The sequence below is a fragment of the Liolophura sinensis genome, chromosome 8, assembly GCF_032854445.1.
Source record: "Liolophura sinensis isolate JHLJ2023 chromosome 8, CUHK_Ljap_v2, whole genome shotgun sequence".
Taxonomy (NCBI): Eukaryota; Metazoa; Mollusca; class Polyplacophora; order Chitonida; family Chitonidae; genus Liolophura; species Liolophura sinensis.
In genome coordinates, this window is record NC_088302.1 from 42,334,145 (window position 1) to 42,349,844 (window position 15,700).

A 15,700-nucleotide genomic window follows, 5' to 3' on the forward strand; every position below is an offset into this window, starting at 1 on the left:
ACGACAGAAGCTTCAATTGATTTTGTCAGAGTTGTTTACTCTGTAACCTAATCAAACTTCCAGTAAAAGCCAAGGTATTATCGACTCTCATTTGTTCGGTGACCTGCTCATATTTCATTTCCACTTTGATCCTTTTGTATAATATCTGCGCAGACTTTTCGTAATAGATTTTATTCCGTAACGATATTCTTGGCTATAAATCCCAGATGCAGATCAAAGTAAAGCTAAATGCTTTGTTTCTATTTTAATATTGTCTCAATCAGCCAATCAGCATCGCTCTGTACAACAGCACGGGAACAATTTTACATGAGCCTCCTAAAACCAACATCAAAACTGAAACTTAGGAAACCAATGCTTGCCTTACATTAACAATAGCTTTCAAATAATCCATTGCAATATTACTTATCACTGGGATCAAAATGATTATTGAAGACCTAAATCTCGTGATGTAGATGACGGCAATATAACGAATATCCTATATAATTCATAATGCGGCATAAATCATTCTTTCCGTGCTCAGTACTTCACAGGCTAGTTATAGTGCATTAGAACTCGCCGCGGCGGGTCACCAAGCACTACTCACGCCGGCTGATCGAAGGTGACAAACACACTTACCGGAAACTATTGTGGTAGCTGTTGTGGCAAAGGACGCTTGGAAGAAGAATTTGGAATAAATCCATCCTATTTTTTCCTCCGTATCATGTGAGTTCACGAAGAAATCCCCCCAGCCGCAGAATTTGTTCACGTAAGGTTCCATCTCCCAAAGCTGAGACCGTAGCCAAACATCCAGTACGTCAGTCCTCCGAAAATCACATCTACTGCATTCTTCACCATAATATTCACCTCGTTCTTCATAGACACAGACCCGCTTTCCAGTAGTCCAAACCCTGCCAAGAGATCAGTCGAAACGTTTACGTAAGAATTAGACACAACAACGTACCAAACACGTCAGTAGTATATTGATGCCCACACTATAATACGCTATTACCGGTACGTTCTTTTTCCGGCGCATAACAATGTCAAAAGTAACCCAAGAAAACTGTTATATGCATGACGCCGCATTTGGGTTTCAACTGGCGTCAAATCATTAGCTTTACGATACTGATTTTTTCTATTTCACAAATACCCTGCGGATGGCCTTTGTGTTTCCCCTTGTTCTGTCCGGTTTCCCCTCATCATAATGGCACACAATCGTATAATTGCAATATTCTTGCTTACGGCGCAAAAATACAAATCAAATAAATAAATATTTTGTAGATAATCCAGGCAGTAAAAATAAATACGTTCGTAAGGACTTTTCAGGCTGTAATTTCTGCATTGCAAATTACATTTGTTTGGGTGGCAATGCACTAAATGTCTAGATGGTGGTTAATCTGTCTTTTTGAAAATTAAATTGTGTACTAAAATCGACAAAAAATACCTAGATTTCGAAAGCTGTTTTGGTTTCTTGTTAATTTCTGCCTTTAGGACGACTTTCAATGCGTAAACGGGGAATGAAGTACTCATTCGTTACAAGAGAAGAGTGGTCAAGTCAGCCCGGAACCCTTGTGATCAATTGTTATTTGTACCTTTGGTATGACTTTTAGTGGGTAAACTGGGAATGAAGTACTCATTCGTAACCAGAGAACAGTGGTCAAGTCAGCTTGGAACCCTTGTGATCGATTGATATTTGTACCTTTGGTATGACTTTAATGGGTAAACAGGTAATGAAGTACTCATTCGTAACCAGAGAACAGTGGTCAAGTCAGCTCGAAACCCTTGTGATCGATTGTTATTTGTACCTTTGGGATGAATTTTAGTGGGTAAACTGGGAATGAAGTACTCATTCGTTACAAGAGAACAGTGGTCAAGTCAGCTTCGAACCCTTGTAGTCTATTGTCATTTGTGCCTTTGGGGTGAATTTTAGTGGGTAAACTGGGAATGAAGTACTCATTCGTTACAAGAGAACAGTGGTCAGATCAGCTTGGAGCCCTTGTGATCGATTGTTATTTGTACCTTTGGTATGACTTTTAGTGGGTAAACTGGTAATGAAGTACTCATTCGTAACCAGAGAACAGTGGTCAAGTCAGCTTGGAACAATTGTGATCTGTCGTTCATTTGTGTCTTTGGGTGTCTTTTACTGGGTAAACTGGGAATGAAGTACTTATTCAAGAGAACAGTGGTCAAGTCAGATTAATTGGAACCGAGTCGCCAATGCGGGAGAAAGGGTTCCTCGTTCAGTAAGTGGTGAAACTATAGTCTACTTCCTTTACAGAGTTGCCTATATTCACCTCTGTGTAAAATCAGTCATAGTCCCTCCCAAAGTTGCCTTTAGTCAGTGACACGTAACAACACAAGCTCTACTGATATGTTGAATATCCATATTGTTGCAAAGAAAATGCAGTCCAAATACTTTTTCTAATTCATAATATTTAACTCCATAAGCTTAGTTTCGACAACAAAAACACATTGCCTACGCTGACGTCATAATTATTCAAAAGCAAGTTACATGTTTGGCAATGGGCGTAGAGAGTAATTTTTTTTACAATGGCTGCACCAACAAGCGGTTAGAACAAACTCCATGCAGTAATACAGTCTACATTATTGTCTCTGAAAATAGACACATCGCGTTAATTCCCTAACATCGATCTATAAATCTATACTGTCGTGAGATCAAATACTATAAAATATATTGCATTTATTAAGCTTATATTAGTCTAAAACGTGTAAACAATGTCAATTTCAGTAACAGGGTTTACAGTGAAGCCGATAGCAGTTTAGGTAACTGGTGTCGCCCTCCGCCAAAACATGTTGAGCTCCGCCAAAAGGTTTTTGAATAATTCTGACGTCACTCGAGGCAATGGGCTCTTGACACCGAGTTAATGGACTTTAGCATTATGATTAGAGAAAGTGTTATAACTTCATTTTCTTTGCAAAAATATGAACTTCCAATGTCTACGTGTAAAACTTGCGTTGTTATGTGTCACTGACTAAAAGCAAATTTGGTAGCAAGTATGACTGATGTTATCGACAGCTGAATGTAGGCGACTGGTCCAAAAAAAATAGCATTAGTTTTGCTATTCGTACAACAATTTGGAACATTAATTTATTCAGGCATTAAGGGCCAATGAAATAGCTCCTTGAACAGAATTACTTCAGTGGTGTAGTTTCGCAATTATACCCTTATTTAAAAAATAAACTCTCACAGACAGGGCTGTTTATTATATAGTTATTTCTAAGAGGATTAAGTATTTAAGCTTACGTGTTTCTGATCGCTTAAACTGGACAGACAATACATGTATACGGCCGTATGTTTACATCCGTCATGGGCTCATTAAATCAGCGGGGATAAGCGGAACAGAAAAAGACAAAACGTGAATAATTTATCATTTTGACTTTTACCTAGAAAAGATAATAATCCCCAGCGGAAAGGAAGTCTTATGACGCAAAGCCCTTTGTTTTAACCAGCCTACCCAATACCCCATTAGTGTTAAGGTATCTTCAGAGAAAGTCGTTATGAGCTGTTTGTAAGGTATCCCTGATGAGATCGATCGATTCCTATAATCTCTTCTTCAGTTGTGCATCGATTGCCTTCTTTGCTTCATACAGTCCTTTTGTTGTCAATCCCCAATTCTATTTCACTTACCTACATCCATTTTGTGCATGTGACAATAGTAGCGTAAACATCTATTCTGGAAACCCCTTCAAAATCGATGTAAACCAGAGCTATTTATTTATAGTCTCGATACCGTGATGAAGTTGACTGTTGTTGTAAAAATGACACCAAGGAAAATGAGTACCGTATAAGACAAGGCAAAACAATGCCGAGCTAGAATACCTACTGCAGATTTCGATTTGACGGTCATGAAAACTGTGCCTTTATCGTCAAGACCCAAATTTAACAATGTCTCCTTGTGGGCAATTAATTGTGGGCAAGAAAACATGAAAAGACCCTCGACTTAAACCATGTCCTAAATTTAATACAAAAATTGTTAACTTTACTGATCAATGGGGTTGTAAACCGTTGTCATTAGCACGGTGTAGATCTAGTAAATATCCAACATTTCCTTGGTACTGCCAACCTGACTCTCGAAATAAAAAATGCATTACTCAAGCAAATAATCGTTTCTTTTACCTTCAAGTAAGTTCTCAACTTAAACACCAGCGCGTTAAAAAGGGAGGCGTTATCTCAACTTGCAGTAAATCTAAAAGCAAAAGTCCAGACTGAACCGACTCTCGACTACCTGGCAGTGGGATAATTATTTGTCGTGCCAGGCCCTTTAGCTGGGAGAAATTTTAAAGAAGTGACATTGCTTGTAACTGGAAACTGTCAAATCCGATTTTTATGTTACATACCGTAGAAAAAAGGTTCTGTAACGGAACAGTGAAAAAAATACGAAGGCAACAACAATACATACTTCACATGATATCGATGAAGTCTGATTGCATCACTACAGCATGACATGCGCTTAACCGATTTCCCGTTCTACGGTATGATAGCGAGTTTATAAGTGAGGAGACTCCATTTGGCCAATCAGAATTTACAATGGTCTGGCGAGTTGTGCATTTAAAACATTTTAACGGTTCCGTTATCTGGCTATGAACCGGACCTCTGATAACCCAAAACATACGAGGTCCTGCGAGATTAACTTTAAGCTGTCATCTGTCAGAAAAAAAAAACACAGATTAAACCTTGTGGGCATCACAGTATTTTAGAATCGTGAACAATTAAAACATTTTTTTCTTAAAAAAAGAGAATATGGGTAGCATGTTTTACAGATACAACCATTGCGTGTGTCATGTTCACTATGTACGAAAACTGTATACAAATAAACAATTATCATATATTTGCCATTCGCAGTTATGCTTCTGTGACGTTAAAGCAAAGGTCAAACAAGCACAACAACAAACGGATGTCTTTAAAAGCGTAATGGTACCTTTGGTTACCACATAGCACGTTTGTGAGAGAAGAGAGCTAAAACTATTGACGTCTTTCAAACCACATAGGTTATTCCACATAGGTCAACAACAAGGCATTCAAACCGTTCAACTCAATTATACTGCACGTTTGTCAACATGTGACTGATGGATATCCGATTGTTGACATAACTGATTCAAAGGAAACAATGCTTCGAGACTTCTATGATTAATTTATTTATTTGATTGGTGTTTACGCCGTACTCAAGAATATTTCACTTATACGACGGCGACCAGCATTATGGTGGGAGGAAACCGGGCAGAATCCGGGGGAAACCCAAGACCATCCGCAGGTTGCTGTGGACCATCCCATGTACGGCCGGAGAGGAAGCCACCGTGATCTGGACTTGAACTCACAGCGACCGCATTGGTGACAGGCTCCTGGGTCAATATGTGCAAAATAAAGTACCTGTTTATGCACTTGAAGATGCACACTTTACCTAAATGTATTTACACAGATAGCCTAAAACTGAGAGGACTCGGTAAAGTAATAGAGAAATTAAAATAATCAACTCTTAAAATCAATGATCAGTCTGGGCAGAACAAATACGTTTACACCTTCGTTTAAAAGATTGTTTGGGAATATAAAAATGTTCATATATTGATGACGTTCATTAAATGTAGGTATTTTATGTAAACATATTACGTACCTAGAGCAGACAATTACTATCAGGCATACGGGTTGATGGAACCGTTGTAAAGGACCCCGTTTTCATGCCAGACTTCATCATTATGGGAAAAATTAACGAAAAGCCCATTAATTATCCGATTATGACTTAATAATAGCATTGGTTTAGAAATTCGCGTTAAGGGAGTAATAATGTGTTCACCTATTCAAATGGTTATGCTTCCGGCGCAGATTTCATTTGCATTTACAGACAGTCATAATGAGATAGGGCATGTCTGAAGTGTGACAGGATTTACACCGGATCGCCTAACTGTGTGTCTCTGATAGCTTTATTACTGATTGCAAAATTCAAGCAATATGCAAACAAACTTAGACCATCACAGGATTAGCCAACAACTCCGTTGAAGTCAATTAATTCTATGCTATTTTAGCTTACAAAATCCAAAAATTGTTTCCAAGTTACGTAAAAATTGAAACAAAAATTCGCTGATGATACTAATCAATATAAAAAAGACACCCGGGACGGAGTGTTGGATACTGAGTGGGGAATGAGGGTGGGGGGTATTATTCTCAGGCTCCTTGACCCTTGCCTAATTTGATAATTTAGTTTTAACGCTTGACACCTATCACACCTGACACCTAAATTTGAATAATTATTTTTTTGGTGTTTTAAAATCATTTAGGATACAATGAATTCCAACAATGGTGTTAAAAATACGTTGGTTATGTATTGCTGCCTTGTAAAACATTGGTTAGTGAACGAGTCACCTACGGGCAGTTAACTGGATGATCAGCTTTACACGATAACAAAAGAAGTCAACATTACTCAGGGGATCACTGAACTACTGGCTATGTTATTGCATATCACATATCGCTTATATGCTCACTCACACCCAACCTTGTTATTCATGGGATATAAATGCGACGCTTGCAATATAAGCCTACCTGCTATCTCATTTCTTCACATGCATGTATAATAACGATACATGAATAATTAAGAATGCAACCGGAAATGCAACATGCAACGATTGTAAACCGTTTGACTACTCGTTAATGGCTCCGCTGGGATAAAATGCTAATGGTGATAGTGTTTACCCGTGCCGGACTCCAGCCTTGTGTGCCTGTATACATTTCTTACGTGATTATCATCTCAATATCCAAGCACAAAACGGATTGCCTGCGATTACAAGAGTAACAGATAAATTCCACACATAGATGCATGCATAGACGGGTGCAGATAACACTACGACACAAAGTGACGAGACAACCGCGTCATACAGTTACGAGATTTTCAACTTCATTTCTCAGCCATGGAATTAACGTTAGTTCGCCATAAATCTAATCGATCAATTCAACATAAAAATAATGAGTTATATATACACCACAACAAAACTTGGCCGGTGACGTATATTGCATGGGGTATTGTTCCGTTTTAGTTTACCGCAGAGCTATTGTAATAACCCGGCACGGTAAATGTCGCTGCATACGCATGCGTGTTTTAAAAAATGCACACCTGGACCAAGAACAAGACGAACACCAACCCCAGCAATGAAAGCAACAACAACAGCACCGTCAGGCCTTCAGTCAGTACTGAGACTGACTTGCTTAAGAAACACAAAGAATCTTTAGACGTGTGTCAATTGATTCTTTGGCCCATTAGTGATTGGTGCATACAAAAACACCATGACGATTTGGGTAAATAATTTGTCTTTTAGTCAAGCTTCTTAACGTTTTTAGAGGTCGACAGAAATATTTGTGGTCTTTCCGCCTTGCTATTTCGGTGTAATATTAAATATCTTTACCTTTAAATCAAAATGATTGGTTAATTGAAACCAAGCGCTAAAATCGAAAGAAAACAACAACAACAACAAATCATGGCTTACAGTACAAACATATATATGGAAGGATCAAAGTGTGCAATATACTTTTCGTTGTGGGCAGGTATTTCAAGTAACAAGCAATAGTACCACGAAATAACTATAGGCCAACTGACATGCATACACTGGTTCCACTTGAACAAAATGTATAGATTTTAGTATAACGATGGAATCGCATGTAAATGCAAACCCAGGACATAAACACATTTCTGTGAGCTACACAGTCATTTAGCAACTGCTGACATCTGTCAGACAACCTTACTCTCAGTTTTTAGATATTTTTTTTATCAATCTATTAAGCAGATTTGTTTATGCCCGTGGGATACCAGCGTCCAATCTAACAGTTGTATAACTGTCATCGTGCGTGTCAAATGTGCCGTTTGCCGGGCACCTGGCTCGCTGTGCAGAAACAGAGCTTAAGGGGATAATTGTATTGTCAGCACAAGTACAAAGCCTTCCACTTTACTGTTAACCATCCATCAGAAATTTTACGATAACATTTTGTTCCGAGTATGTACTATTCTCTCTCTGGAAACGCCCAAGGAAAGTAATTGGTGGATCGAACAAACGGAAACTAATGTCTGTGGCAAAGCAGGGGGTGATTTGAGATATCTAACAGGTAGCTTGTTGTGACTAATGGGTGTACAGGTCGGGTGTCAATATTCCCAGGTCCGACACTGGCCATCCTACCCCCAGGGGTACTCGATGCTTCATTACGATCTTTATTTCCCGAGTAATCAAACCCAGAGACCCCACAGTGCTACAAGCACCATAACAAGGTGCTTTGGCACTCTTGTTTGTAGACAGATGAGCTAATTAACTCATCTGATCAGTGTGTGAAGAAGGTGGACTAATTTCTATTCATTAAAGACTATCCAAGAACGACTCCTTTGCATTGCTTGAAGAACCTAGCTTTCGTTAAAAAACACCAGAAGTTGGTAAAAGGGAGCACCATTTCATAAGGATCACCAAAGTTCTACACAGAACCCACTGAATAACGCTCACAAGTATATACCCTTATATAAAAACGCTAATATATGTATCAAAGTAACGCGTCCACATGTCCTTCGGAAACCACAACAGCTTGTTTACGTGCAATGCTCTGTGTGAAAAAAAATTAATTTGTCTACGTCAACTCTCATCACATAGTTATTCATCACACACTCTTTACTCATAGGTTCGTTACGTCAGAGCTTTATTTACGCATACTCTCGAAAAAGAATTACGTGTTCAATTCAACATAATGTCTGAGTGACACTAGAATGTATTCCGTTATAGCAGCAGGTTATTCTGTCATTGAAGAAGCGTATTGTGTTAAATGTAGCACATGTGTTCTCTTCATTCACCGTGCAGATTGCATTAGACTAGCGCACTTGACAAACCTCCTGGCCTACACCTAGCCGACCAGAGTTAAATTATAACACGCCGTATTGTTTTATTATGACTGCTACTAAAAAGGCTGTGTATGAGAAACAGAAAAGAAAGCATTTCAAATACTTTCAGAGTTGATGCCAATATCTGTGAAACTTCTTAAACGCCACAAGTAAGTTATTTTAGCTGTAACGAATCACAAAAATGATCTTAAGAATAGCAAGGAAATGTCATGAGTAGTCCCACTGAAGTTGTACATCTGTCTAATGAATGACAGGTAAATGTCCCAGGCATACAATCTGTACTGTGATCATTCACAACAAAGGGTTGAAGAGTGACAGGCTCATGACAGCGACCACCCTCTCACAATATACTACACCTACAGACGTCTGAAGACAGATATGTAAATGTTTAACTGATGCCAAAAAACATTTGTATGGAGAGTAAAAAATACATATCAAGGGAAATCTTCAGTGTGATTCAGACCTCAATCTAATATGATTTAGATCATAATCTCTAGCAAATCTTATCAAAATACAAGATATATGACTATAAGATGTATGATCGGTCTCAGCAAATACATTGGTTAAGAACTGCAGGTAAATGACAATAAATACGCCACACCTTTGTGAAAAATTGAAGGTAAATGACAAATGCATAACAAATCTGCGAAGAATTATAGGAAACGGACAATACATACACAACACATTTTGTGAAGAATTGCAGGTAAAAAGCAATAATTACATATAACCTTTGTGACGAATTGCAGGTGAATGACAATAAATACCCATCACAGGTAAATGAGAAAAAAAAAACATAACACCGTTGTGAAGAATTGCAGACAAAATACAATAAACACACATCGCCTTTGTGAATAATTAACGTGACGTTAATCATAACTCACGTAAACAGGCAAATGTCACTGACAGCCGTCAACAAAATATGACGTGTCATGAACAGCACATAAGCAGGGCAAAAATCATCACTCACATAAACAGGCCAATGTCACTGACAGCCGTCGACAAAATATGACATGAGCAGGTCAAAAACCATCACTCACGTAAACAGGCTAAAGTCAATGACAGCCGTCGACAAAATATGACATGAGCAGGTCAAAAACCATCACTCACGTAAACAGGCTAATGTCACTGGCAGCCGTCGACAAAATATGACATGAGCAGGGCAAAAACCATCACTCACGTAAACAGGCTAATGTCAATGACAGCCGTCGACAAAATATGACGTGTCATGAGCAGCACATGAGCAGGAGAAAAACCACCACTCACGTAAACAGGCTAATATCAGGACAAAAACCATCACTGAAGTAAACAGGCTAATGTCACTGACAGGCGTCGACAAAATATGACGATAATGAACAGCACATGAGTAGGGCAAAAATCATTACTCATGCGAACTACAGGTTACTGTCACATATAAGGAAAGCAAAAATCCTCACTCCCTATGATACACCCCCATCGCATGCCTGGCGAACGACAGACAAAGACCTCAAAAACCTTAGATATGGTATAGTGCATCGCCCGTTTGACAAAGTATGAAACTTCACATACCACGTCGCCTATATCACGGGCGACACGTGCATGCCCAATACATTTTAGTTACACATGGTATACCACATCATTCGTGTGACGAACAACAGGCAAACACCGCTTAAAACCTACTTTATGGTATATCGCTTCCATTGTCTGACAAACTATGAAAGCTTCAACTGTGGTAAAACGCATCGCTCATCTGACAGGCAAAAACCCAATAAACCTCGATTAAAATATTCCTTATCGGCCGTCTGACGAGCAACAGACCAATTAAGCACCTCAATTAAGATACACGGAAGCAGCCATGTGACGATTGCCGCACAAATGTAAAAATAAACTAAGTTATCAAATACCTCGCCATAAGTTTTATAATTTTGTTTATTATATGCAGCATTTGACGAACCACACGGTGATGTAAAAAACGAAAGAACGCATTTGTGATACATAACATCACCTGTTCGTCGCACGAGAGGCAAAATAAACAATACCCCTCAAATATACATTGCATTTTGCATATATGGACATGTAAGAAAATCTCATTTATAAATGATATCACATGTTTGATGAACGATAAGCAAATGCGGAAAAACCTGGTTATTAAGTTATGATTTACGGCATCACCTGTCGATCTGACGATTGGCAGGTATATACTGTCGGGTATTAGTATGGACCAAGTTACCAAATGGTGGACAGTTTTTATCTTTATTGTACAATTTGATGTCACATAGTAATTGTTCACCATACAATGTAGACATATTAATGAAATATTCTTATAACATTGACAGGTGTGCTCTGTACAAAATTGTGCGTGATGTGATCAGCTAACGATATAATGCCGTAAGAGGTGCATGAGACTAGAGGTTGATTTCGTCGTCTCATCGTGCGCTGGGCCCGAGAAAACAATGCGAACATACAAGTGTACAGAAAAATAGAGAGACTCACCAGATTGCATAGTAAATATGATAAAGGTAGAGGAGAGTATCCATATTGAGTCGGATTGTGGGTCGGTGATTTCGGGGAGTAACGTGCTGTTCTCCACCGACCAAACTTCACTGATGTTCGATCCATTCATTGGGCTGTTCCAAGGGTAGCTCCAAGACGCCCTCTGTTCCAGCGATTCGCCAACAACTGCCTCTACAGATATATGCACGCTCTATTTCAGAGTTCTACATACATCCATCGGCCATCCAGTGCAGCTGTGACAGTGGTATAGGTAAACCCGCTGTTTCTCTGGTCGGACAGAGGAGTTGCAGAGTTAATACAAGCTTATGTCTAGGCTGTAGGTATAACCAGCGTCGGTCTATAGCTCACGGTTAATCTGTGTCGGGACCAAGCGGTGCGCATGCGTGAGGTGAGTTCACTCCACGGCCAGCAGGTGTCTTTATCTGTCATGTGACCTCCGGCACTTCGCTAATAATTAGTCTCCACAAGCTTTGACTTTCTTCCGCTACCACATCAACTTGCAAAGTTTGTCATCTGTATTCTGTCGCGTTATAAAACAATACATACAGATAGAGGAGTATTTCTTGTAGGGAAATAGGGGAATGTTTTTCTAATGAAAACGTTACTTCGGTTTGTGACGAGCATGCACGCGTTACAATTATTCTTTTCTCAAGGGATTATCCTTATAGACGTTCTTGACTTATTCGCATTTGAGACCTCGATTTCATGTACATGATTTTGAAAAAGCCTACTGTACATGTCAGCTTGCATTATTGTGATTAAATTGTGACACTGGAGCCGCAAAAGTAGGGAATTTTACATTATTTTTTCAATACACTTTGAAATCTAACCATCACGCCGTTTGTTGTTTTCTTCCCTTTAGTGGTGTCGGATTGCTCTCAGCAGAATTTCGACTTAGCGTAGACTGCTGATAGAAATATGAAGTGTATCCTTAATGGCCATATAGTTTAGGATTTGAAACTGGGCGTTTAGTATACCACAGAAAAACATCTTCATAACATGAGTTCTAAATTACACACGATTGTTTCTCTCTTTTTTTTTGACATGTACATGCACCTGCACAGACTGTCATTTATCGGGGGCGGTCGAGTAGGGGGAGGGGCACCTGTCCACGTGCGACTACAGGCAAGGAACAACAAAGCGAGTCGTCTACAATCTGTTGTCGGTCAGCATTAGTCTCCGTTATTAGTTTTATACAGGTGAAATAAATAATAAACACGGAAAACACCTGCTATGCGACATCAGTGCATACACATCAGAGTAATACAAATATATATTCAAGGGAGACATTATAAATCTAATAGTAGTAGCAAAATTGTTATAATCCACCCATCCATTAATAGTCTAGAAATAGTGTTTCACAGAAATTTTTAACACTGTATCTAAAATTTACCTAAGACCTTTGAGTGTTTGTTTCCTATGTTGTTTACTTGTCATTTTTTATTGATGTAAATTTTACCCGGCGCGCAACCGCTATGCAATGGTTTTCTCGTTAACATCTTGGTTTACCATGTGAAGTGAGGTGAAATTTGTTTGTAATTGGGCACTTGGTCGTCAAATCTAAACTCCAATGTAATATCCATCTTGACTGGGTTTCACATACCGGTTTCAAACCCATAATTTCCACTGCCTTCATATATGTGACAAATAAATTCATAAATACAAGGTCAAACAACCATGAAATAGATAAATAAGTGTTTTATAAATATTTAAGTGTATGTGTTATTTCACACGCGGGGCCTCCGTCGCCAGCACGGCGCAATCACCCAGGAGCCTCCCAACAATGCAGTCCGTGTGAGTTCAAGTCACTAACTTCCTCTCCTGCCATACGTGGAAAGGTCTGTCAACAATCTGCGGATGACCGTGGAATTGCCCCTGACTGCGCCCCGTTTCCTCCCAATAATTCTGGCCGCCATCGTATAAGTGAAATATTCTTGAGTATGGCGTAAAACACTAATCAAATAAATAAATGAATATTTCACGTGTTTTGTGTGAAAGTTATTCATATAATTACATAATTTATTGCGGTGGCAGAGCAATGTGTATGATATATGCGGTTCTACGACTGTCATACATCGATATTACGTCTGTCCGCATATAACTTGATAGTACCCGTAATTCAAGCTCCAGGCGACAGATGGTGACATTTGGATTGAACAGACCATGGCTTTATAATGAAAGGAAAGATCATGGAGTCAAAAATAGTTGAGAATTGAGAGTATAATAAATTACGGCTAGCTTTGTTTCAAAATCTGCTCTTGCAGCTGTAAACGCAGGTTTTCTTACCCATGAGCATGGCGAAGATGGTGATGGTAGATTCAATAATCCAGATCGCATCACTGGAACTCGCGTCCCAGCCTGGGGATACGACGGCATAAACGGACGAGCAGTTTCCAGGCCCTGTTGATCCACAACGGCTGGACATGATCGCGAATACTCTCAGCCCTTGGAATGGCTGTGGTAAGGTATGACGCTAGCTGTTAATGCTCACCTGTGAGATGTTCTAACGTGACAGCCCGACAGACACGCCTCGCGTTACCGCACAACGGATTCCCCAACCGCGGTCGCTGCCATGGCCCCAGGCTGACCTTCACGCCGGCCGGTCACTGTCGCCTCACACCAAGCGATTACTTAACACGTCCATTTTTGTTCATGATCAACATACTGGATCTAGCCCGGCTGCATGTTTTTCGAAAGTACAGGCCCATCATTTATGGATAGAATAAAGCATTAACTGAGGTAAACTGACAAGAGAGTGGATTTCGTGTTACCATTTGTCATCTATCGCACTATCTTCGCTTCCATGTTAAATACTGTTGTCTTTTACGTTCTTCCAAGCGAAGATCACGTCATTGTACAAGGTATTTAGTCCACTATTAAACACTTAAGTATCAGGCACATGTTTGCTTGGTCAATCAACCCATGATGCACCTGGCCAATTGGTCGTTTTTACCACAGTGTAACCGATTTCTACTCATGATCTTTAATTTACAATACATATAATTATTCATATACGTTCTTGTTAGACATGTTTGATCTACAGGAGTTACACTGGACATGTTAATTGCAAAAGCTAACACGGTACTCATCTGTATGATTACATAAAGCAAAGAATGCGGAATCAAACAGTGTTACTCGTATAGAAATCTGGAGTCTTCCCGCTGAGGTCTTACCCCAACATATGATACGCTTTCACTTGGCCGACATCCTGACGTTTAGCATGCCATTATTTTATTACATTTTCTTACCTGTACCATTCTCTGCTCACTGTTAATTTACCATCCTTTCGTGGATACATGTATTACTGCTTTCATATGAACTATATTTATTCCCAAATCATATTTTTCCATAAGAGCTCTTTTCGAACGGACTGATTCGTTTTGTCAGGTCGTAGTCGCCACTTATACTTCGGCTTCTCTCTACACACCACCACCCGTATCAAATGAGGTTGAATGCTGAAAATCCAGCTACGGTTCATTTTGTAGATGCTCTTCGTTTAGGAACTGGTCACACGACTGTGGGCATTCTACGGTAATGACGAGTATTGTTGTAATGCACGCTTTACTTACGTTTTCGTCTATTGCAACGCTGCACGCCTTGTGACTGCATTCGCAAGGGATTTATAAGCATTTGGATTTAGGTTATAGAAAAGGTCATTGAAGTCTTGATTCCACGTTTTATGTCTGTGGGATATGTTTCACACGCAGGGAGTACAGGAAAAATTTGTACACACCCAAGCTCATACATTAAGACGGATCCAACTTCAGTCAACCCTTACCTAATTTTAGTCATGGCGTACCCAACTTCAGTCATGCCGAAGCCAACGTTTAATTCATCAAATATTATCCCCAAGATCAATAGCTAATAGTGACACAGTCATGTATCTCGGTTTATATTTATTTACCTATAAAGTGTCTTGACCACATGAGAATTTGCAAGATCTGAAACCCTAAAACTTCTTTGCTCAATACTGCAAAGATTCGTAAATCCTCTTGTTAAATGAACCGATGAACCCATTCTACTGGTGTTTCCATTAATGCATTAATCGTAATTTTCGTCTGACGCAATCTGGTTGTAATAAACACGCACATTTAAAGCCACTCGTTCAACCATTTTAAGCGAAAGTATATTTTACCGATGTGCGTGGAGATTGCACCAGTCATTGCACTATACCTTTAATGCTGCATGCTAAGCGAGAAAGCTAGAACTTCCTCTGTTAAGGTCTTAACATGTGACTCTACGGCTCCCGAAGCGGACGCTCTCCCAACTGTGCTATAGGGGCCGATCCTTCATGTTAAAGAAATTTATTGCATATAAAACTGAACCCATACCAGAACGATACACCACATAGAAGA

At 39.4% G+C, this 15,700-nt stretch overlaps 1 protein-coding gene across 1 annotated transcript in view; it reads right to left on the minus strand.

Annotated features, from left to right (window-relative positions):
* Positions 1–13,770, minus strand: part of LOC135473556 (putative ammonium transporter 2) — a 27,548-nt gene extending 13,778 nt beyond the window's left edge. Inside the window, 4 exon segments of the mRNA XM_064753411.1 lie at positions 616–754; positions 757–887; positions 11,325–11,516; positions 13,632–13,770. Coding sequence (XP_064609481.1) covers positions 616–754; positions 757–887; positions 11,325–11,516; positions 13,632–13,770 — 601 coding nt within the window.
* Between the last annotated feature and the right edge of the window lie 1,930 nt (positions 13,771–15,700).